Source organism: Microcaecilia unicolor, chromosome 1 (assembly GCF_901765095.1).
Source record: "Microcaecilia unicolor chromosome 1, aMicUni1.1, whole genome shotgun sequence".
NCBI classification, from domain to species: Eukaryota; Metazoa; Chordata; class Amphibia; order Gymnophiona; family Siphonopidae; genus Microcaecilia; species Microcaecilia unicolor.
The window spans coordinates 40,628,799-40,654,431 of record NC_044031.1 but is presented as its reverse complement, the minus strand read 5'-3'; the positions used below and the strand labels follow the sequence as shown (position 1 = coordinate 40,654,431).

The following is a 25,633-nucleotide window of genomic DNA, read 5'->3' as shown; positions in this document are numbered from 1 at the left end:
TATAGTCCATCACACAGGTGCTAAGCTCTGTGGGTACAGTGGGGAACGGAACACCCCCCAATTTTCAGCAAACCGGCAGCGCCCCTTACCATTAGGTCAATGGGTGGCAGTAAGAAGCGCACTAGTTTTAATATTAGCGCAGGCCCATTTTCCTAGTAAGGCCTGGTGGTCCAGTGGAAAGGTGCGGGAGTACTCACCCTCTGCCCGGCAATGGATTCAAAATGGCCCTTATATGCATCTGTTCGGGATCATTGATGACATTTTGAACCCAATGCCAGAAGGAGTGCAAATGGAGAGCCATTGCTCCTGCTCCTTTGACCATCAAGCTTTGCCTCGGGGTAAGTTCCAGGAGGCAGGGAGGGGTGTGTGTGTGGGGGGGGGGGGGGGGGGGGGTTGGTTAGGGATAAATGGGTATACCTTGTTCCACGTGGGAGGGGCTAGGCTGAGTGGGGGATCAAAAGGGTGTCTGATCAGAGGTTTGGGGATCAGAAGGGAGATTCTGATCAGGGATGGGGGGGGGGGATCAAAAAGGTCTCTGATCGAGCAGCTGGGGGACTGGACAGGGAGGTGCTCAAAACGAGTAACTGCATTTACCACACAAGCTTTGCACTCACACATTTAATTATTGTTCTTAACATGTGGTGAGTCAGGGGTCAGAGATAAACTCTCTCAAACAAAACTACAAACAGAAACACTTAGATGCTATAAAAAAGAAATAAAAAACCACATCTCAAACCTGTCTTCGGTAGTCAATGTCAAGTGAAACCGAAGATGTGTTTGTTTGAGATGCGGCTTTTTATGTCCTTTTCATAGCATCTAAGTGTTTCTATTCATAGTTTTGTTTGAGAGAGTTTATCTCCGTTTGACCCCCGACGTACCCAGCCCGTGTCGGGTCTTTTGATTAAAGGACTCTTGATTGTTCTATTCCTGAAGGACCTTTTGTGCTTTTTTTCTGTGTTGATAATAAGGTATAAACATAAAGAACCCTTACTTTCACAGGCATGTGCAGTAAAAGCCCTCTGATGACTGGTAATGATGATGTCACAATGCCTGTGATGTAATAATGGTATGACACAGGCATCTGGAACTAGACACTCTAGCTGGTCTTCATTAGACAACACTGCTGCTTGTGGGAGGCAGCCTGGGGAAACCAACTAAGACAAAAGAGGCTGCTCCTAAAGGTAACTTATTGTGTGCTGTGAGTGCAATTTGGAATAGATTTAAGTATATTTAGCTTCATCATCGTCTCATAAGAAGATAAATTTAGTAGGTTCTCGGGTTCAGCCAAAACTTGCTGCTGTTTCGCCCCTCTCCCAGCAAAGAATGGGTCTGAGCGGGTTTCCCAGACCCTCCCCCCCAAACACCACCTCTACCGCCTTCCCATCACCCAAAACCCCTCCCCAGGTCTAGCTATAAATGCTCTGGTGTCAGTGGCCTCTTCCAGGCAGGAGCAATTCCCAGTCGCTCCTATCCCTGTCGGTTCCTTGGTCAAAACGGCTCCTGTGACTTCTCACGAGACTGCTGCAGAAGGTCTCATGGCCGAGACATTTAAAGCTAGGTCCAGGGAAGGCCTTCAGGTGGTGATGGGGGGGAGGGGGGAAGGAGGAGGGATGAGGGGGCCAGCCCAGCGACCCTGGGAGGACGCACTCTGGCAGTGGTGGAGGTGGGGTTGGGGGCAAGCAGACAGTGGTCGTAGGAGGGGGAGGAGTCTCGGTGTACGTATGAAAGAACCCAGCATTACAAATATGTAATTACATGTTATTTAATTTACTGTAAGCCACATTGAGCCTGCACGAGTGGGAAAATGTGGGATATAAGCAACAAATAAATAAATAAATAAATAAATAAATGTATCCTAGAAGTATTTACTAAGGGGGTCACACAGAGGAGACACCACCTCCAGCCATTGACTAGCATGGGCAGTCAAGTTGCTACTGCATGCCATGGGGGAGGGGGGAAGACAGAGGTATTACATCGTAGGTTCCTATTGGTGCCATCGATTTGTGTAAAAGAGCAAGGCACCATGGGTCACATTTAATGGGCTTGTTGATGAATTGTGCCCTTTTGAAAAGCTGTGCAAGTCAGGCTGCAGCATTGTCTGGGGAAAGTTTTTCTTTGGGACCCAGCCCAAAGCAGAAAGTACAGGTTTAGCAGGAAGATACTAGGTTTTAATGTGGCATAGCACATCCTTGCTAACTATAGTTTTTCTGCCGCACGGCTACTCTTCGCAACTTACTGGAAATCTCAGTCTATCCACCCTTGTTACGAAATTTCTGGCTAAGATGCACTTTCTATTAGGCTTTAAATTTTCTGTTCTGGATCTAGGGTATATGGGTAGGTATTTACCAGTCCTCTAGATCAATGACTCCGAATGCACCCAAAAATGCTTCCAACTCCAGCTCCTCAAACTTTGAGGGCTGAGCGCATCTTCAACTTCATAGAATAGTGCCTTGTCTGCGCCTGACTTGGGTCTCCTACATTTGCACCTGCTGAAAGTGGGCGTGGATCATGATGCCTAGATTGGATCATTATAGAATACAATCCACGTATACACCCCAATTAAGGCTGGTTAGCACCTATGGTCAGTATTAAGTGAAGGCTTTCTGGTCCTCAAGTTTAGTATATAAACATTTATTTTGAAGATGCAAGTAGATACATTTATTTAACTCCATTGAGTATTTTCTAAAACAGGAGGAAGAGACTTCAGATGCTCAGTTACAGGTGCAATATATACACAATTTAACCGAGGAGCTTCTTCACAAGTTAAAAAAGAACCTCCTATTTAATTTTATTTTAGTATAGTCCTTTCTTCATATTTGCATTCCACTTGTACTCAAATGTGCAAGCAGCAGTTTTTCTTCGTAAAGAATATTCCACTGTAGTTGCTCCTGTATGGTCCATCCAGGACTGTACAGGTTTATATGTATACCTGACCTTGATTTGTCCTTGCCTGCTCCTGCAGGAGGGCATTCCAAGTATCATCCTCCCTCTCTGTGAAAAAAAACTTCCTGACTTTTTCCTGAGTCTGCCCCCACTTCAACCTCAATTCATATCCTCAAGTTCTACTGCCTTCCCGACTCCTTTCCTCCAGGGTATACACGTTAGATCAGTAAGTCTCTCCTCATACGTATTTTATAACTCAAATCCCATACCATTTTTGTAGCTTTTCTTTGTACTGCTTCAAGTCTTTTTACATCCTTAGCAAGATACAACCTCCAAAACTGAACACAATACTCCAGGTGGGGCCTCACCAACTTGTACAGTGCATCAACACCTCCTGCTAGTTACACCTCTCTCTATATACAGCCTAGCAGCCTTCTGCCTACAGCCACCAAGGGCCTTGTCACACTGTTTTTGCCTTCAGATCCTCAGATACTATCACCCCAAGATCCCTCTCCCTATCTTTGCATATCAAACTCTCACTGCCTAAACATACGTCTCCCTTGGATTTCTACTCCCTACGTGTATCACTTTGCACTTCTTTGCATTGAATTTTAATTGCCATTCTTCTAGCTTCTGCAGATCCTTTTTCATGTTTTCCAGGACTGATCCTTGAAGCACTCCACTAATCACCTTTCCCTCCTCAGTGTGAATGCCATTAACCACCACCCTCTGACATCTGTCCATCAACCAGTTCCTAATCCACTTCACCACTTTGGGACCTATCTTCAGCCTGTCAAGTTTATTGAGCCTCCTATGAGGAACCATGTCAAAGGTTTTGATGAAATCTAAGTAGAATACATCTATCACATGTCCTCGATCCAATTCTCTGGTCACCTAGTCAAGAATTCAATTACATTCATTTGGCAAAACCATGTTGTCTTGGATCTTGCAACTTATTGGTCTGTAGTTTCCAGCTTCTTCTCTGTCACCACTTTGTAAAGAGGGACCACATCTACTCTTCTCCAATCCCACGGAACCTCCCACGTCTCCAAGGATTTATTAAACAAATCTTTAAGAGGACCCGCCAGAACCTCTCTGAGCTCCTTCAATATCCTGGGATGGATCCCATCCAGTCCCATGGCTTTATCCACTTTCAAATTTTCAAGTTGTTCATAAACACTCCTCTTCCATATGAACAGTGCTATATCCTCTCCATTTATCTGTACTTTTGCCAGTCAATCGTGGTCCTTCTCCAAGATTTTCTTTTGTGAAAACAGAAGTATTTGTTTAGCACATTTGCTTTTTTTCATAGTGGTTTGAGCACCTTTCAGTATCACAATTCCATTTTTAGTCTTCCTCCTTTCACTAATGTACCTGAAAAAATTTTTGTCACCCCTCCTTACATTTCTAGCCATTTATTCTTTTGCGATCTTTCTCTTGGCTTCTTTCATTTTATAGGTACATAAGTATCACCATACTTGGACAGACCAAAGGTCCATCAAGCCCTGTTTCCAACAGTGGCCAATCCAGGTCACAAATACCTGGCAAGATCCCAAAAAAGTACAAAACATTTTATACTGCTTATCCAAGAAATAGTGGATTTTCTCCAAGTCCATTTAATAACAGTCTATTGGCTAAGCTAACCGCCTTTACCACATTCTCTGGCAATGAATTCCAGAGTTTAATTACACGTTGAGTGAAGAAACATTTTCTCCAATTCGTTTTAAATTTACTACATGTAGCTTCATCACATGCCCCCTAGTCCTAGTATTTTTGGAAAGCGTGAACAGATGCTTCACATCTACCCGTTCAACTCCACTCATTATTATATAGACCTCTATCATATCTCGCCTCAGCCACCTTTTCTCCAAGCTGAAGAGCCCTAGCTGCTTTAGCCTTTCCTCATAGGGAAGTCGTCCCATTATCATTTTTGTCGCCCTTCTCTGCACCTTTTCTAATTCCACTATATCTTTTTTGAGATGCGGTGAACAGAACTGAACACAATATTCGAAGTGCAGTCGCACCATAGAGCGATTCAAAGGCATTATAACGTCCTTATTTTTATTTTTCCATTCCTTTCCTAATAATACCTAACATTCTATTTGCTTTCTTAGCTGCAGCAGCACACTGAGCAGAAGGTTTCAACGTATCATCAATGACGACACCTAGATCCCTTTCTTGGTCGGTGACTCCTAACGTGGAACCTTGCATGACGTAGCTATAATTCGGGTTCCTCTTTTCCACATGCATCACTTACCACTTGCTCACATTAAACATCATCTGCCATTTAGATGCCCAGTCTCCCAGTCTCATAAAGTCCTCTTGTAATTTTTCACAATTTTTTTTTGTTACATTTGTACCCCGCGCTTTCCCACTCATGGCAGGCTCAATGCGGCTTACATGGGGCAACGGAGGGTTAAGTGACTTGCCCAAAGTCCACCACCCTGACCACTAGGCCACTCCTCGACTCCTGTAACAATCCTCCTCCGATTTGGACCGTGTGGGTCTTTTTCTGCCGTCATCTACTATGTATGTTATGTATGTTAACAACTTTGAATAACTTTTGTGTCGTCAGCAAATTTAATTACCTCACTAGTTACTCCCATCTCTAGGTCATTTATAAATATGTTAAAAAGCAGCGGTCCCAACACAGACCCCTGCGGAATCCCACTAACTACCCTTCTCCATTGAGAATACTGACCATTTAACCCTACTCTCTGTTTTCTATCTTTTAACCAGTTTTTTAATCCACAACAGAACACTACCTCCTATCCCATGACTCTCCAATTTCCTGTGGCGTCTTTCATGAGGTACTTTGTCAAACGCCTTCTGAAAATCCAGATGCACAATATCAACCGGCTCACCTTTATCCACATGTTTGTTCACCCCTTCAATTGGCAAGGCAAGATTTCCCTTCACTAAATCCATGTTGGCTTTGTCTCATTAATCCATGTTTTTGAATATGCTGTGTAATTTTGTTCTTTATAATAGTCTCTACCATTCTGCCCAGCACCGACGTCAGAGCTCACCGGTATATAATTTCCCGGATCTCTTCTGGAACCTTTTTTAAAAATCGGCATTACATTGGCCACTCTCTAACCTTGTGCTACACTTTGCGACCCCTGAAGCAGGCGCTGTACGTCGAAACACGGACCGTGTCAGGTCCATTTTAGGATCGTTTCATCATAATATATGATTAAAGGTTTTATTCCCTGTTTTTGAAGGCTCCCGGTACTTTTTGTTTTGCTTTTTGGATTTTTGTTTGTACTTTGCTCCCTCTCTTTGTTATACTTGATTTCGTCAAGGAATTTTACCTCCCTAGCATGCCCCGCTGTTACATTTACCCAGCCAATACCGGGGTAATTGAAATCGCCCATTATTATCGTGTTGCCCAGATTGTTTGCGTCCCTAATTTCCTTTAACATTTCTGCATCCATCTGTTACACTCCTTTCACTATCCTTTTCCCCTTTACACATGGAATTTCAATCCACAAAGATTCCAAGATGTGTTTTGTTTCCTGCAGAATTTTCAGTCTATTTGATTCAAGGCTCTCCTTAATAAGCAATGCTACCCCTCCACCAATTCGATCCACCCTATCACTACGATATAATTTGTACCCCGGTATGATAGTGTCCCACTGGTTATTCTCCTTCCACCAGGTCTCAGAGATGCCTATCTAATATAATAATTTGTACCGTCAACGTTCCATGGCTGGCTGGCTGGGTTCGTAACATCCTGATGTCAGCAAGCCTCTAGCGTTCAATTCCCTCTCACTGTCCCGCCCTTGTGTAAAGACGAAATGACATCAAAGGGCAGAACAGTGAGAGGGAATGGAACGCTGGAGGTGAGCTGACGTCAGGATGTTACGAACGCAAGCAAGACAAGTGAAGGCAACGGAACGCTGGACACGGAGGGGAGGACAGAATCGAGGGGAGGGGAGGGCAGGGCAGAGGAGAATCGCTGGACATGGAGGGGACGGCAGAGCACAGGAGGATCGCTGGAAATAGAGGGGAGGGAAGGGAAGAATCGCTGGACATGGAGTGGAGGTCAGGGGAGAAGATGAGAAATCGCTTCGACGAGAGCCTTACAATCACCATTACAAGATAGCCTTGCTAGCACCTGGTTCATTTTTTTTTTGAGAAACAGGCCTTTTTTACTAGTTATATCTGATTTTTCATTTAGTGCAATATATTCTAACTCCCCCATCTTATTTCTTAGGCTCCTTGCATTCGCATATAGATATTTCAAACTATGTTTGTTGTTCCTATTTACATCATGCTGAGTACTTGACAGTGTTAATTTGCAATCTTTTGTGTGATTTTTATTTAAGGACACCTGATCTACTATGGTCTCTTTTGCAACCTCACTATCAGGACACCCTATCTTCCCTGTTTTGGTGATATCTTTGAAAGATATCTTATCCCGAATCATGCGCTTTTGAGCGACTGTCGGCCTTCCCCCAGTTTCTAGTTTAAAAGCTGCTCTATCTCCTTTTTAAATGTCGATGCCAGCAGCCTGGTCCCACCCTGGTTAAGGTGGAACCCATCCTTTCGTTGTAGGCTCCCCCTTCCCCAGAATGTTGCCCAGTTCCTAACAAATCTAAAACCCTCTTCCCCGCACCGTCTCATTCATGCATTGAGACTCTGGAGCTCTGCCTGTCTCTTGGGCCCTGCGCGTGGAATGGGTAGCATTTCAGAAAATGCTACCCTTAGAGGTTCTGGATTTGAGCTTTCTACCTAAGAACCTAAATTTGGCTTCCAGAACCTCTCTCCCACATTTTCCTATGTCATTGGTACCCGTACCCACATGTACCAAGACAGCTGGCTCCTCCCCAGCACTATCCGGTATTCCTCTCTGTGTTCCTCTTCTTGAGTTTTTCTGAATTTCATGAACACCAACTCTCAGCCACTTGCTAGGAGAACCATATTACATAAAGGTTTGTAGCCATATTTGTAGTTTCTTTCCACTTCTCGTATGTCCTCTCTGCCTATCAGCTCTTTCAGGTAATCCCCCATTTTACCATATCAAACCAAACTGTTTGATGGTCACTGCTGTCCAGGTAGGCACATACTCAGACATTAGACACACTTTCCCCATTTGTGAGCACCAGATCCAGCGTTGCTCCTTCTCTTGTGGGTTCCATCACCATTTGTCTGAGCAGAGCACTTTGAAAAGCATCCACGATCTCACTACTTTCCGATTCCGCAGATGGAACTTTCCAATCCGCATCCGGCAGGTTGAAATCTCCCAGCAACAGCACGCCTCTCTTTTCTTTCCCAACTTTAGATATCTGTAACCAGATCTTTATCTGGTTCCTCCGATTGTGTCGGAGGTCTGTAGACAACACCCATGTGGACAGATGTTCATCTCTTTTTGAGGTGATCCAATATCACTGCCCCAGGCCCCTGACATTTCAGTTGCTGCAATATCATTTCGCACATACAGATCTACTCCTCCACATTTACGACAATCTCTATCTTTCCTAAATAGATTATATCATAGTATGTTTGCATCCCATTCATGGAAATCATTGAACCATGTCTCTGTGATTGCAACAATGTCTAAGTCTGCCTCTAGAAGGCTGGGGTGGCGTATAGAGGCAGGTCACTTCCATTGGTCACCCTCAGATAAAGCTAAAGACAAGATGTGACAGTAGAAAAGCAATGAAAACAATCTTAACTTCTTAACAACACAGCATGAAGTGAGACTAAACAAAAAAGTAGACAGAAGACGAATGATGCTGCTTTTAACTCCTAACCTTTACTTATTTTATCATTCCCACCTTAATAATCCCCTTATCTCTTATTTGTCCTGTTTGTCTGTCCTACTTAGATAGTAAGCTCTGTAGAGCTCTCTTCATGTTCAAATGTACAGCGCTGCGTACGTCTAGTAGCACCCACAATACAGTCTTTTGTTTTTCCATGTATTGCCCCATCCTCATACGTACCTAAAACCCTCTTGGTAACACCAGGCTTTGAGCCAGCTATTGAAAGTTTCAGTATTTCGCAATCTTTTCTCTCCCTTTTGAAAAAAGTAGGTAGTGAAGCTTTTGTGAAACAGCAGCGCTCTGTTGAGCACATTTGAGTACATCTGTGTGTCAGATAAGTGAACTGATAACTCAACCTCTGAGGCAGCATGACCTGTTCAAATGGTTGACAGAACTCCCTATAAATTCACTAACACAGAAACTCAGAATCCCTTTAAAACATGGGAAACAAGTAACTGTGTGAATGTGTATATTATAAACCAACTACAGGGGGGAAGGGGAGAATCTACTACATCAGTGGTTACACCTGACCCTTTAGGTCAACTGAAGCTCTTCAAAAGAGAACAGAGGTCTTTACCCAATAAGACTGGTGCTTCAGGAGCGTCCTCCTTCATTTCCCTGTATGTTGTCTTCTGGCCTTCATCTAACCCCTTCCATTCGTCTTCTGAAAAATAATTTGCGGCATTATCAAACGTCACCAACACCTGAAAAAGAAATTTTAAAACACTGTCATGCTTTTTAGCCTGTTTAGATTGTATATTCTATACAATCCAGCAGATGTGACAGGCAAGTAACAAGATACAGCCGAGGCCCATCGAGCCCAACCCAGAATCCTATTTTAATAGTGGCAAATCCAGGTCACAAGTACCTGGGGAGATCCCAAACAAACAAAGGCATAAGCAGGAAATTAGTATTAGTTCAACTAAAAATGTCAGTGTTGATGAGGAGAGCAAGAGGCCTGGTAGAGAACTAAGGGCAAGTTACCATCTCCCACTGCCTCAGGTACCCGCTTAGATTATAAGTGCCTCTGTGGCAGGGACATTGTATCTGAATACTTATTAGCTGTGTACAACCAGCACTAGACAATGTCAGGTCATAGGCAATAATACATCAACTGTATTTCATTACGTAACAGTCCCATGTAGAACATCTAATGGCATTTGCCTCCCAAAACACGCATGCATGTCTGAACGTATATGTGGATTTTTTAAAAAAACCCTAATCAGAATCTTTTTGGACTCCTTGTTCTGAAAATTTGGCATAAGAAATTACACAAAAATTATTAAAGGAGGATACGCATAGACATGAACAAACGTGATCACATAATCATTCTTCCTTTTCAAGGAACATTTTGTTCTCCACTCAACTGAAAGCTGCTCCTCATAGGCCTCATTATGAATTAGAAGATGAGGGCAGACCCACACATGCTCAAGTCACTGATTCAACATCTGCCAGGTTGGAGAGAGAAGAAGCAGTATCTTCCCATATGCAAGAAGAATCGGAGAAGGGAGCTTCAAGGGTAGTGTAATATATGCAGTATGGGATACTAAGGTAAACTGGGGTGGGAAGCTTGAGAATCATGGCAGTGGAATATTGTTGATGGTAGAGGAGTGGGTGGAGACAGATAGGGGAGGTTGGGAATAGAGGGGCTGGAGAACCTGGAATAAGTTGGGAAATTTAGAATGGAACGAAATGAACATCAACTGGACATCTGAACTCAAGAATTCTTATTCCTCTGAAGCAAGATCTCGAAACATGATCATGTTGGCACTGGGAATTTTTTTTATAAGTTTTATATCTTTCAAGGTTGAATTTATGAATTATAAAGAAATTATTAAGAGAAAATTGCAGTGAATTATGCTTTTCATATAAGGATATTTATGTTTGAATATCTTTTATTGATTTTACGACTATGTCAACATATACAGATAATGGCTGTAAAATCAGATCAAATTGTAGGCAAATACTCAGCCAGCCACTGACATGTCCCTCATCTCCAAACCACCCTCCCCACCCCAAAGTAAATCCCTCTCTCCTCCCATAAAAGAGCACAGCCAACTATATTAAACATCCAGATCATTTAAAATGGTAGAACACGTTCGTGGGGAAAGTGTGACCAAATAAGGCGTTCAGAGTTTGAGGAATCAGCATTTCATCTTGTGCCCTCTCGCATCCACTGAGAGTCTTTCTACTACTATTACTACTACTATAAATCATTTCTATAGCGCTACCAGTCGTACGCAGCACTTCACAATTGAACATGAAGAAAAGACAGTCCCTGCTCAAAAGAGCTTACAATCTAAATCAGGACAGACAGGACCAACAAGGGATAAGAGTAGGACAGACAGAAGGACACATAGGGAAAGGGACTATTGAAGAGAGGAAGACAAGGTTACGAGCAAGTGACAAGTTAGGAGTCAAAAGCAGCAGCAAATAGGTAGGTCTTTAGCCCGGATTTGAAGGCGGCCAGGGATGGAGCTAGACGTAACTGCTCAGGAAGCCTATTCCAGGCATAAGGTGCGGCGAGATAAAAGGAATGGAGTCTGGAGTTAGCGATGGAGGAGAAGGGTGCAATTAGGAGAGATTTGCCTAGTGAACGACGGTCCTGGGAAGAAGTGTAGAGAGAGATGAGGGTGAAGAGGTAGTGAAGGGCTGCAGAGTGAATGCACTTATAGGTCAATAAGAGGCGTTTGAATTTTATACGGAAACAGATAGGGAGCCAGTGACATGACTTCAGGAGAGGGCTGATATGGGCATAACGACTTTGATGAAATATTAGTCGTGCAGCAGAGTTTTGAACAGATTGAAGAGGAGAGAGGTGGCTGAGTGGAAGACCTGTGAGAAGCAAGTTGCAGTAATCTAAGCGAGAGGTGATGAGAGTGTGAATGAGGATTCTGATAGCGTGTTCAGAAAGGAAAGGACGAATTTTGGTGATATTATAAAGGAAGAAATGACAGGTTTTAGCAATCTGTTGAATATGTGCAGAGAAGGAGAGGGAGGAGTCGAAGATGACCCCAAGGTTACGAGCAGATGAGACAGGAAGAATGAGCGTGTTGTCGACAGAAATAGAGAATGGGGGAAGGGGAGAGGTTGGTTTAGGTAGGCAAGATAAGGAGCTCAGTTTTGGACATATTGAGCTTCAGGTGGCGGTGAGATATCCAGGTAGCAATGTCAGAGAGGCAGGCAGATACCTTGGACTGGATTTCTGCCAAGCTTTCTGGTGTGGAGAGGTAGATTTGGGAGTCATCAGCGTAAAGGTGATATTGAAAACCGTGGGATGAGATCAGAGCACCAAGGGAGGAAGTATAGATGGAGAAAAGGAGAGGTCCTAGGGCGGATCCTTGAGGTACACTCACTGACAGCGGGATAGAGGAAGAGGAGGATCCACCAGAGTATACACTAAAAGTACACTGTGAGAGATAAGAAGAAGACCAGGAGAGAGCAGAATTCTGAAATCCAAATGAGGACAGCGTGTCAAGGAGTAGGCTGTGATCAACAGTATCAAAAGGAGCAGAAAGATCGAGAAGGAGGAGGATAGAATAGAGCCCTTTGGATTTAGCCAGGAATAGATCATTGGAGACTTTAGCAAGTGCTGTTTCAGTTGAATGAAGGGGACGAAAGCCAGATTGGAGTGGATCAAGAATAGGTTGAGAAGAAAGAAAGTCGAGGCAGCGATGGTGGACAGCACGTTCTAGTATCTTGGATAAGAAAGGGACGAGGGAGATGGGGCGATAGTTGGGAGAAGAGGTAGGATCTAGAGAAGGTTCTTTGAGGAATGGGGTGACTACGGCATGTTTGAAGGCATCTGGGCCAGTCGCAGTGGAAAGTGACAGATTGAGGCTATGACAGATGAAAGGGGTGACAGCAGGAGAGATAGTGTTGAGTAGATGAGTGGGAATAGGGTCAGTGGAGCAGGTGGTTAGTTTTGAGGATGAAAGAAGAAGAAGTAAAGTTTCTTCTTCAGTGATTTCGGAAGAGGAAGAAAAGAAGGCAGGGGTAAGAGGGTTGAGAGAATGGACTAAGGGAAGAAGGGGTAGAGGAGAGCTGGTAGTGAATTCAAGTTTAATCTTGTGAACCTTATCATGAAAGTAATCAGCCAGAGTCTGGGGAGAAAGTGAGGGAGGAGTTGGAGGAGAAGGCACTTTGAGGAGAGAGTTTAGTATGGCAAAGAGATGTCTAGGGTTTGAAACAATAGAGTTAGTCAATTGGATGTAATTGTCCTGTTTGGCAAGTTGGAGAGCAGATTGGAAGGAGGTCAGTAAGAATTTGAAGTATATGAAGTCAGCATGGGCACAAGATTTAAGCCAAAGGTGTTCAGCAGAACGGGCACAAGAGCGTAGGTAGCGTATAGCAGGAGTCAGCCAAGGTTGGGGTTTGGTACGTTTAACGGGACGAGACAAGGGAGGAGCAAGAGTGTCCAGAGCAGATGACAGAATAGTATTATAGGAAGAGACAGCCTCATTGACGGACTTGGTTGAAATAGCAGTGGAGAAAAGATTTGAGATACTGGAGGACAGGGTAGAAGGGTTAACAGCCTGTAGATTTCTAAATATGTTGGTTAGAATAGGACGGGACTGGGGAGGAGGGTGTTGAAGTGTGAAAGTTATAAGATGATGGTCAGATAGGGGGAGAGTTAAGGCAAGGAAATTGGAGGGTGAGCAGTTGGAGAAGAGTACAAGATCAAGACAGTGGCCATTCTGGTGAGTAGGGGTGGTGGAGCACAGTTGAAGATTGAAGGAGGATGTTAAGGCAAGGAATTGAGAAGCATAAGAGTCAGATTGCCTTGGTGCATGTTTACAAAGAAGCAGAATATCAAGAAAGCTATACATCTGGACAACAGAGCCTGCTTGGAGCACAAGAGCAGGACCCCCCCCCCCCCCAGGACTCTTCACATTCCCACCCCATTAGTGCTCCCCTGCCATAAGTATCCTCTTTGGTTCCAGTTCTATTCAACATGTTACAACTGGTATCACAGACTGCCATTGACCAAGTGGCACAAATCTCTGCAGCCAAGGGGATTCTCCAGCTGCAGTACAAGAAACGAACCCTGACATAACATCCAAGATGTAGCCATGTGTGTAATGCATGTCAGTCAAGATATGGGAGTTTTTGCAGCCCAGCTTGTGCTGAAATAATTTAACTTACATACTAAAATACTACCTCATGAACCATGCACGTTTAAAACAAAGAAGAGAAAATATTTTTTCCACTCAACGTACAGTTAAATTCTGGAACTCAGAGCCAGAGCAAGTGGTCAAAGAAGTTAATGAGCTGGGTTTAAAAAAAGGTTTGAACAAATTCCTGAAGGAAAAGTCCATAAACCATTACTATGGTAGACTTGGGGGAAAGCCGTTTCTTAACCCTGAGGTTAAGTAGCATGGAATCTTGTTACGTTTTGGCACTCTGCCAGGTACTTGTGACCTGGACTGACCACTGTTGGAAACAGAGGATACTGAGCTAGATGGACCCTTGGTCTGACCCAGTAGGGCTAATCTTATTTTCTTTAGCATTCATGCCCATACTATGCATGTGCTCTCAGAAGCCATGGGAATGATTTTACTTGGAGGGTGTCTGAAGCCTCCTTGGCCAAAGGCCCCACCCACGACAGTGAATATGAAGGAAAACGCTGTAAAAATTTTGTATCGCTCGTACATGTTGCCAGATAAGTTACACTACAGGCCAACTGAAATTCAGTTTCAGATTTGGCACTGAAGCTGATCCAAAATCTGGGTTCAGGTTTCAGCTGAAAGTGCCTGTGCATTTTTCGTTGAAATCAAAATAGTGGCCCCGCCCTCTGTTGCCGCAAGCCCATTCTCACTCCCTCCCCGCCAGCAGAAAACCTGTTTCTCCCCCCAGGCTGCTCACCAGCTGTGCCCTCCCCGGGCCTACCTTTTAACAGTCCTAGTGGTCTAGCGGCCTCTTCAGGGCAGGAGCATCCCGAGTTGCTCCTTCCCGTGCTGGCTGCGTTGTGAAAACTGCAGCCAAGACTTCCCATGGCAGCCTCACGAGATTGCTATGGGAGGTCGCGGCTGCCATTTTCACAATGCAGCCAGCAGGGGAAGGAGCAACTCGGGATGTAGCTTCCCAGAAAAAGGCCACTAGACCACTAGGGCTTTTAAAAAGTAGGCTCAAAAAGATGGGCTTGTACTGGCTGCGGCAGGGGGCAGAGCTACAATTTCAGTTCCAGCCATAACCAATTAGAGGATTTTGGCTGCGGATTCATTTTCAGTGGAACCAGAATCAATGATTTTAGTCAGCCTCTAGGTTACATCATATGTCCCTATTGGTACCATCAATTTGTTGGAGACGAAGAAAGCAGCGAGGCACATTTAGTGGGCTTATTGGGGAATTGTGCCCTTTTGGAAAGCTGTGCAGATCAGACTGAAGAACTGTCTGGGGAAAGCTCTTCTTTGGGACCTGGCTGTTTACTTCTTTAGCAGCAAGGTACTAGATTTTAATTTATTTATTTATTGCATTTGTATCCCACATTTTCCCACCTCTTTGCAGGCTCAATGTGGCTTACAATACATCATGAATAGTAGCAATATATAAGAAAACATACATTTAGTATAATAGAGAGGTCTTGGGTAACATGATAATGATGGAACTTAATAGTAGGGTAACAAGTAAAAAGGCAATTCTGAATATAAGTATAGGAGTTCATATTTGTTGGTCTTTGTGGTATGCTTTGCTAAAGAGATGGGTCTTCAGTATTTTGCGAAAATTAGTTCGTTCATAGATCGTTTTTAAGTTGCGCGGCAGCGCGTTCCAGAATTGTGTGCTCAGGTAGGAAAAGGTTGACGCATGAATTAGCTTGTATTTTAGACCTTTACAGTTGGGGAAGTGAAGATTTAGGAATGTGCAGGATGATTTTTTAGCATTCCTGGGTGGTAAGTCTATCAGGTCTGACATATAGGCTGGGGCGTCTCCGTGGATGATTTTGTGAACTAAGGTACATATTTTGAACGTGATGCGTTCCTTGAGTGGGAGCCAGTGTAGTTTTTCTCGCAGGGGTTTAGCACTTTCATATTTTGTTTTACCGAATATGAGTCTAGCTGCAGTGTTCTGAGCTGTTTGAAGTTTCTTGATTATTTGCTCTTTGCAGCCAGCGTAGAGTGCATTGCAGTAATCTAGATGACTGAGTACCATTGATTGTATTAGGTTGCAGAAGACGGTTCTTGGGAAGAAAGGTCTCACTCTTTTTAATTTCCACATTGAATGGAACATCTTCTTGGTTGTGTTTTTCGTGTGATTCTCAAGTGTTAGGTGTCAATCAATGGTAACTCCAAGAATTTTAGTTTTGGTGTGTTGATGGTGGTGAATTTATTTGTGTTATGTTGTGAGGTGAGTATTAGGCATTGGGTTTTTTCTGCATTGAGTTTCAGCTGACATGTATCCACCCATGTGTGCATGATGTGTAGACTTTGGTTGATGTCGTCGGAAATTTCCTTTAGATCTTATTTAAATGGGATGTAGATCGTTACGTCGTCTGTGTATATGTATGGGTTAAGGTTTTGGTTTGATAGCAGTTTCGCCAAGGGTATCATCATTAAGTTGAATAAGGTCGGTGAGAGGGGGGATCCCTGTGGAACTCCGCATTCAGGTTTCCATGTATCTGATGTAATCGAATTAGATGTTACTTGGTATGATCGTGTGGTTAGGAATCCTTTGAATCAATTGAGGACATTGCCTCCAATTCCGAAGTATTCAAGCTTATTTAGTAGTATACCGTGATCAACCATGTCGAAGGCGCTAGACATATCAAATTGTAGAAGTAGTATGTTCTTGCCAGTTGCAATCGTTTGTTTAAAATTATTCTTGAGAGTAACTAGTACCATTTCCGTACTGTGGTTGGACCGGAATCCTGACTGGGAGTCATGTAACATTGAGAATTTGTTTAAATAGTTTGTGAGTTGTTTGGTTACCATCCCTTCCGTTAGTTTGATTATTAAGGGAATAGATGCTACTGGCTTGTAGTTGGTTAGTTCACTAGCACTCTTTTTTACGTCTTTGGGTATAGGGGTGAATAGAATGTTTCCTTTCTCCTTTGGGAAGAGTCCAATTTGTAACATATAGTTCACGTGATTCGTGAGGTCTGTTATAAATTGTTGAGGGGCAGATAGCATGAGGTCGTTTGGGCATATGTCTAATTTGCAGTGAGATTTGGCGAATCTTTTGAGCGTTTTGGAGATAAGATCCTTCGATAGTACTTCGAAGTTGGTCCAGATTCTGTCTGCTGGGTATATACCAGGGTCTGGGTCTAGACAGTCAAGGAATGCAACGTAGTTGGTGGTGCTGGCTGGTATTTTAAGTCGTAGTTGTACAATTTTCTCACTGAAGTATTTTGCGAGATCGTCTGCTCCTGGTGTATCTGTGCTGTTGGTTGTGATTGGTGTGATATCTAGTAGTTTATTCACGAGTTGGAAGAGTTTGTGTGTGTCTTTGTAGCTTGGTCCAATTTCAGTTTTATAAAATAATCTTTTGGTTTGTCTTATGGTATATTTATATTTTCTTTGAAGTTGTTTCCAGGCGTTAAGTGTGGGGTCGTCTTTCTTTTTGTTCCATGCACGTTCTAACCTTCTAACTTGTGTTTTAAGTTTTTTCAGTTCTTCATTAAACCATGGTGTTGCTTTCTTCCTGTGTGAGGTTCTGGTTTGAATTGGAGCAATGTTGTCTAATACTGATCTGCATCTATTGTCCCATTCTAGGAGGAATTGGTTTGTGTCTGCTTTTGTTGTCCATCCGATGTGGTAGATCTGTTGCAAGAATATTACCGGGTCTATTTTTCCTCTTGTGGTGTAGGTTTTTCGTTCTTGTTTCTTAATTGTGTCTTTCGTTCGCCATTGGAGGGAGATATATGCTTTATGGTGGTCTGACCAGGGTATGGATGTCCATCTTGTGTCTGTTAGTATAAGGTTTGCGTCTGGGTCGAATTTGTGTGTGATAATGTCTAGTGTGTGTCCTTTGTTATGAGTTGGTTGTGTATTTGGTACGTGAAGATCCCATAATTGTAGGAACTCTTTGCATTCTTGGGTGCTCATTAAGGTAAGATCTTCAAAGTGTAGGTTAATATCTCCTAATATGATAGGGTTTGAGGTAGAGACACAAGTGTTCGAGATGAAGTCCATAAAGTGTGATTGGGAATCTTGCCAGTTTCCTGGCGGTCTGTAGAGTAGGATTGCATTAAGGTGTTCTTGCAAGTTTGGATGATTGATTCTTACCGAGGCGATTTCAAGTTGTGGTAAAATAGATTCAGCTGTGGTTGTGATGGTGAATTTGGCTTTTTATATTATAGCTATTCCATCTCCTCTTTTTCCGTTTCTTGTCTAGTGGGTAATTTTGTATCCTGGTGGGCATAAATCTAAGATTATGGGGTCTTTAAGGTCGTGGATCCAGGTTTCTGTGATGAATAGGAGGTCTAGATTGTCTGTAGTGATCCAGTCTGTTACAGTCTTTGTTTTATTTACTACCGATCTAGCGTTCACATACCCCAGTCGGATAGAATGGTAAGGTTCGGTTTGGGGTGTAGATGTGTTGATTTTTATTAGTTGTCTGTGTTCTTGGTCTCTGGTTTGGTGTTTCCTTTCTTCCCTTTCTGTTGGTTATCTCCGTATGTGTTTGTTTTTCCTTTTAGTTGGTTGTTGTTCTTTTGGTCTGGTGCATTGTAAGTAGGTTGTCTGTAGGGTTTGTGTATTGTGGGTAGGTTGTTGTTTAAGTTGGGAGTGGTCCATGCGTGGTGGATTAGGGGGAGGAAGTAAATTATCATGAGTAATTTGTTGGTATTCATGATGGTTATGGTTCGTGGTGTTTGGTTATGCTTGAGGGTGTTAGTGAGTGAAGTTTTGTATGAACGTCAAGTAGTGTCAGCATTAGGCAGTGTCGGCATCAATCGGTGTGGACAATTAAGTAGTTAATGAATGTAATTTCAGGCAGTATCCGCATTAAGCAGTCTTATCCTCAAGGTGGAATCAGCATTAGGCAGTATCAGCATTAAGCACTGTGAGCAATTAAGTATTGAGTGAGTGTAGTTTCAGGCAGTATCCACATTAAACAGTCTTATCATCATGCGATATTAACATTATTTGGCATAGCTCACCCTTGCCAACTATAGTTTTTGTGCCACATGGCTAGTCCTTGCAACCAACTGGAAATCTCAGTCTACCTCCCCTGTTGTGAAATGGCTGGCTAAGATGCACTTTCTTGACAAGATCGAGCATTTGAGGCAGGGCTGTGGAGTCGGTCCACCAAGCCTTCAATTCCAACGCCTACTAACATTAAGCTTTAAAGTTTTTGTTCTGGATCTGAAGTACTGGTAAATATTGTGACAAATCCCTGGGCTCAGCGCTCCTCAGGCCTCCAGCAGCTGCCAGTATTCTCAGCTTAGCACATTTCATAACTCCATTTTATGGCCACAGTTTGGGGTTTTCTCTCTTATTTCAACCAACATGTTACAAGGCTTTCAGGCAACAACACAAAAGAAACCAAACTACAGGTGAATCTCCTCATGGCTCAAACAAACAAAAGTCCATAACTCGTTATTTTCCTGGCCCAGCATCAACTTTGCAGACCTCTCTGCCCCAGGTTGTGTCCCCCAGGTTGTGTAGCCCACTTTCCCCAGCTGGCCAGCTCCCTTTATACAGCACTGCTCTAGCTATGTCTTCCACCAGCTGCTTTCCCCAGTACCTCATGGTTCTCCCTTAAAAACCTGTTTCTTTTCCTGGCCCAGCATCAACTTTGGGGACCTCACTGCCCCAGGTTGAATAGCCCGCTTTCTCCCAGCTAACCAGCTCTGAGGGAGCTCCTTGCTCAATCCTCCTCTCTTGGGCATTCTCTGTCAACAGACTGTTGTGTATGTCTTCTCACTACATCCAAAAAGAACAGTTTCACACCATTTCGAAATATACTCCTCTCCTTCCTTTGCGCACTGTAAGCAAAGGAAAACCAATTTTATCCAATATGACCTCATTTTAAAGCTTAAAAATTCCCCAGATGAGTAACAAAAATCAAAATTACAAGCCTCTGCGCTCCCTTCTGTCCTCCATTTCCTCCCCCCCTCTTATCTAAAGCCTAAAGGTCGCAGCATTTAGCGCAGGGGCCTGTATTTCAGTGTGTGTTCACAGACCCCTCCAGTACTCTGTAGGGGACTATTCTAACAGGAAGCTCACAAGTGGAGGGGGTAGGGCCTATGAATGTTCATGGACTCACAGGCCCTGTATTTACTGCTACTACTAGGCATGGGTCTTTGAGTCAAAGTACAGGTCAAGAGGGAAGGGGAGCTGCCCTGTTTCTATGACCCCATCTATTGATGATATGACCCTTTTAGGAGTCCTGATCCACAAGTTTGGGAACCACTGCTCTGAATTACTTCCTGATCAGACTCAGAAAATAAGTCTCAACCTTTCTTGTACACAAATCCCTTAAATAAGTCATGTATATTACAAGATAATAAACCACTAACTACATGCGTAATAACCTTATGCAATAATACCCAGTGTTGTCCTTCTGACAAGTGCTTACACGTACAGTAAGCTACACTATATACCACTCCTGCCCACTGAGATGATAGAGCAAGGGGTGGCATTGACACCACATGCCCTAAGATGAGGAAAGCAGCTACTTCAGCAGTGCTAGCTGGAAGGAAGAAGTGGCAACAGTCAAACCAATGCTCCCCATGAAAGAAATTGCAGCATTGCAAGCCAGGAGGAGGTGGCGGCTGAAATGTCAGTACAGGCTAGAGGAGAGAGCAGGGCCGGCTTAACCATTGGACCAGGTAAGGCTCTGGCCAAGGGCGTCAAAATACCCAGCTTGTGACCTCACCTGATCTACACGTAAAGCTTTTTCTTCCCCTTCTTGTTCTTTTTTTTAATCATTTATTTATAATTTTTTTCATTTTACAAGGATCACTTGCAAAACAGTAAAACAGATGATTGTACACTAAAACAATATTAGAAGAAAACAATCTCAACAAGATAAATGGATTTTATACAATCTTTCTCTTTCTTAGACCACAAAATATATAGGGAGAGTGAAACAAGACAAGGAGATCAATTTAAACAACAGCAAACAAAGAAAGGCTTAACCCGATTATCCCCAGTTATTATTTATCTAAATCATTAATCCACATTGATCATCTGGTTGGTTTCTTCAAGACCATAACGGTGCATAGTCCCATCAATTTCATTGGAAACATACTTATTATCCAATATTAGTGAAAGTAATACACCTGATTTCATTTTTTTTCCCCCTTTTAAAACCAGAAATTGTTTAACAATACAAACCCTTGAATCTCCAATCCAATTCCCGCTGATTAAAGTAATCCCAGTTTCACAGGCTTCACTCCTTTTGAATTACCCCTTCTTGTTCTGGTCTCCCCCTCCCCATGGGTCCAGCACTGCTCCCTCACCTCCCTTACTCTTCCGCGAACCTATAAAGTTTACAGCGGTCGGCGGCGGTGGCAGGCAGTAGCATGACAAGCTACCTTCAGCCAGCCCCTGGATCTTTCCTCTGTGACATCCAGCTCCTTCTGATGCACTTTTCTGTGGACAGGACGCGACAGAGGAACAGTCTGTCATGATGCTGCTACTGCCACAAGTGGCCAACATAAACTTTACAGGAGGACTGAGAGAGCTGGACCCAGAGGAGGGGGAAAGAGACTGGATGGGGTGGGGAAGATGCCGGCCCACGGGAGGGAGAGATGTCAAACCCGCGAGGAGGGAAGGGGGTACCACAAGTGATGCGATGGGGGGCACCACCAAAGCAAAGTGGCTCAGGGCGCTACTATCCCTTGAGGCAGCACTGGCTGAATGCGCTCATGCTGGCCAAAACGGAGCCACAGCCTTAGGGGGTTACAGCCAAGATGGTGGTGTCAAGATGAAGAGTGGTAAGGATAAACCCTGGGGGGGGGGGGGGGGGGGGGGGAGGGGATGGGGAGAATTTCTGAAGTCACGCCTGGAGGAGAGAAGACAGAGGTTTTGAGCCAGATTCTGTAACTGGAGCCGAAAATCCAGCGCTGATAAAATTTGGCACTCAAATGCTATTCTACAAAGGGCACTTCAGGATATGGAATAGTGTTGAGCACTGAATTTGGCGCTCAACTTTGGCCATGAAGGACTTACGCCAGCTGAAACCTGCTGTAAATAATGGCTTGCAAATTGGACGCAGTTCTGTAACACTGCGTGCATCTTTTGTGAACAACCCCATGGCCGTGCCCTCTTTTAAGATGTGTGCAATCCAATTTAAGCGCTCACTGTTACAGAATAGCGTGTAGCCAAATTGGCACCCAAATCGTAATTTGTGCCAACTAAATGCCTGATAGTTCCAATAATTAAATCATTTGATCCCAACTAATTATTTTGGGTGCCGATCTGGGATCTGCGCCCAATTTCGGGCGACCTTTATAGAATCCTGGGGTTAGCTGAAGAAGTAGGAATATGGAGTTGAACGGTCAGAGGGGAGGGTGAAGACAGATCAGAATAGTAAAGGATGGGGGAATCTGACTGTGGCAAAAGAGATGCTAATTTATTCACAGAGCTCTTTGGTGGGTTTCACTTAGCGATATTCTTATTAATATAATCTTCTACTTACCTATATCAGTGGATCCGACTCTGATCCCATCCAGCAAATACCAGCTGTGAGTCCTGAAGGAGTCACCAAAGAAACAGAGATGGCACCCAGAGGTTCAGGTCCCTTAGCTCTGGGACACTGACATCAGATTCTCTACCATTGCTGCTGCATTAAAAACACCACAATCTTCCCTTCAAATTCAAATGCTCATTCTTTTCTGTGCAGGTAAAAATGCAGTGCTGCCTTTTTTTGTGTGTTTAAAGTTATACAGCAAATTTGACTTTGTAACATTTCCGTATCTTAACGATTGTGGAAAAAAGACATAAAAGGTGAACTTTTCAAGGTTTTCTCAGGGGATCCGGGAGGATCCCGTTATATCCGTCTTTTACCTTTTGCCCTTTCGCAGGTTAAAGATGTTATTTTGCCCGTTATTTTGCTATTGCTCGACAGCCGGTTCTCTGAGCCCACAATTTAATCCGCTGGTTTCAATTTTACCAGGGAACAATAGGCACTGCTCAACCGAACAGAGAACAAGCAAGATGCCGCTATAACGCGCGTAAGAGGAAGATTATCAGATCTCCGTTGTATGATTGTGGCCAGGTCCGGGCTGAAGGGAGATTGGACCGAGGTGCAGCAGCTTTCTGAAGCAGCTGCCTTTTGACTGCAGAATTTGGGCCTTTCGCTATAGCTGCTGGATTATATATTTTGCTGAAGCCTCTTGAGGCTTTGTTTCTGTACCGTAGGACAAAAGGTGGTGACACTTGCAATTTGCAGTGAATTAGGGTATATTGCATTCAAAATCAATCCCGTTATAAAATGAATAGAGAAATCCGGAAAAATGTCCACATGGAGAGAGAAATAAATCGTGCTTTAACCGTATTAAATCCCCATAGATCAAACTTCTCTGCCCAAAATAAAAATATATATTATTTCTCATTGCTAGATAAAATCTATTGTTATGGACTCTGCTGCAGCCTGTGTACTGGCTCGTTTTTTGCAAACTCCTACCTGAGCAGCAGCTCCTACGGACATTTCCTACTTTGCTTTACTCGGGATTTGGCAGCTGATCGCAGACTGAGCTCCAGGGGCTCGATCCTCAGCTGCTATTTCTGAAATCCTCAGGACACCGCACTTTATGCCTTTCCTCATGGCTGCTGCTACTGCTGCCTCTCTCAGGATAGGCGGCACAAGGCATGCTGGGACTTAGTTGGACTCAGTCCTAGAGTGAATCTTCTTCCCTAAGCTCTGCACGGGCTCAAAACTACAACTCCCAACAGCTCCAGGAACATTACAAACTGAAGAGAGCTGTAATACTGAACCTCAAACTTGGATAGAGACAATAATTTTTCCACTGGCCTGAACAAAGTAATGTGGTTTCTCTTAGTTCAAGGCAATGCATAAATATACAAGGTGATACTGTTTAATTGGATTAACAGAATACAGTTTGGGGTTCAGTTCATATACTGTACTAACAGCTCACAAAAAGTGGAAACACAGCCACAAAGTACCAAATTACAAAACCACACTGTTGTTTTTTTTTTTTAATATATAAATAGTAAATTACAACTATGATTAACAGTTCCTGAATCCCTGAGCTACTGTTAAGTCTGGTTATTTTACCACAAGTTGGGTTATTTTAGCATAGGGTCCCATTTTATGCAATGAGATCCTGTGCTAACATAACCGGAACTGTGGTAAAATAACCCAACTTAACAGTAGCCCACTTTGATAACTTCTCCCCTAAATGTGAAAAAGAAACCACCAGAAATCATTCAAAATTGTTCAGAAAATATACTATGTGTGTATAGGAGAAAAAAATAACAAAACATAGAAATTAAAAACAGTGGCGTAGCCAAGGGTGGGCATGAGTGGGCCCAGACCCATCCACTTTGGTCTCAGGCCCACCAAGTAACAGCACACCTATGATGTGGCTGGCAGGGATCCCCAAGCCCCACCAGCCGAAAACTCCCAACAGCTGTCCCTCCTGCATACCTTGTAAACAGTAGATCTTCACCTGCAACGAGCAGCGACTGATACATACTGCTCGCACTGGCCCCACAGCCTTCCCTCTGATGTAGTCTTGCCTATGCAGAAACAGGAAGTTGCATCAGAGGGAAGGGTGTGGGGCCAACATGAGCAGTGTGTATTAGTTGTTGCTTGCTGCCGGTGAAAATCTGCTATTTAAAAGGTATGCAGGGGAGGGGGGATGTTTGAGAGACCATATGGCATGCAGGCGAGAGACAGCGGGACCAAATCACTTATGGGACAGGGCGGAATTCTTCTGCCCACCCATCTTTGGCCCAGGCCCACCCAAAATTGGGTGTCTGGCTATGCCCCCAATTAAAAAACATGATACAGATCTTAAATCCTGTTATGAAACAAAAACAAAATACCACTTGGCCCAGGCAATGGAATCACTTATGATTAACTTAGGGGCCTTTTACTAAGATGCACTAGTAAACGGGCTTATACAACATACGTGAAGGAGTAGCCTACTGGTTATTGCAGTGGACTTTGATCCTAGGGAACTGCACTCAGTTCCTAGTGCAGCTCCTTGTGATACTGGGCAAGTGACTTAACCCTCAATTGCCCCAGGTACAAATAAGTACCTGTGTAAACAGCTTTGAATGTAGTTGCAAAAAAAACACAGAAAGGCAATAGATCAAGTCCCATTCTCTTTCCCTAACATGGAACTTTCCTGCAAGCTAAGCCCATTTATAATGCAGCCATAAAATGGGCATTTTTCTATTTGTTGAATTTCTGGTCATGCACTAATGTGAGAGCCCTTCCTACTTCCATATTTAGGAAACACTAAGGGGCAACCAGTGGTAAGACTACCGCAGGGGTAGTGCACAGCGAATCAGCCCTACCACCGGCCTTGCCCAGGTGGTATTTCCATTTCTGCCACTAGAAAATAGTTTTTTTTATTTTCTAACGCCATTGGGCGAGGAGTGGGCGTGCCCAATAACCGCAGGATTACTACCGGAGCCCTCACTGCCTCCTAAATAGGAGACGGTAAGGGCTCGGCACTGCAGTAAATGGTCATGTGCCAATTTTTTAAATCGCACATGGCTGTTTACTGCCTCTATTTAGAAAATGCCCTTTTACCCGCTGCGGTAAAAGCAGTGGTGTAGCTACGGGAGGCCACGGGGGCCTGAGCTCCTGTAATAAAAAGGATTTTAGAGATTGCTTTTCAACTCTATCTGAGTGAATGGAAGTGCACTCGCTCATTAAAATGATTGTTTAACTTTGTGTGAAAATAAGTTGGAATGTAGAAGATAAGACACAGCTCTAATTAATTTGGTATGTGAAGGGAGAGGTGGAGCCTGTTTCAAGTTCAGACTGGCCACCTGGACTGAGAAACATGTGACCACCTTCCCACAGTATGGCTTGTTTACCAGAGAAATTCTCAAGCATTC

The 25,633-nt window shown here is 43.6% G+C and overlaps 1 protein-coding gene across 3 annotated transcripts in view; it reads right to left on the bottom strand.

Annotated features, from left to right (window-relative positions):
• The window catches only part of LOC115465445 (oocyte zinc finger protein XlCOF6-like), a 48,755-nt gene extending 25,455 nt beyond the window's left edge, over window positions 1-23,300 (bottom strand). The window contains exons 1-2 of one of the 3 annotated variants that reach the window (XM_030195931.1): window positions 23,223-23,300; window positions 9,229-9,315 (exon numbers count right to left, since the gene is read on the bottom strand). In XM_030195931.1, the coding sequence (XP_030051791.1) occupies window positions 9,229-9,265 (37 nt within the window). In that variant the 5' untranslated portion in view covers window positions 9,266-9,315; window positions 23,223-23,300. Of the gene's footprint in view, window positions 1-9,228; window positions 9,356-22,235; window positions 22,363-23,222 lie in introns of those variants that run through there. The other 2 variants (XM_030195913.1, XM_030195920.1) reach the window with 2 other exon arrangements.
• Window positions 23,301-25,633: the final 2,333 nt, after the last annotated feature.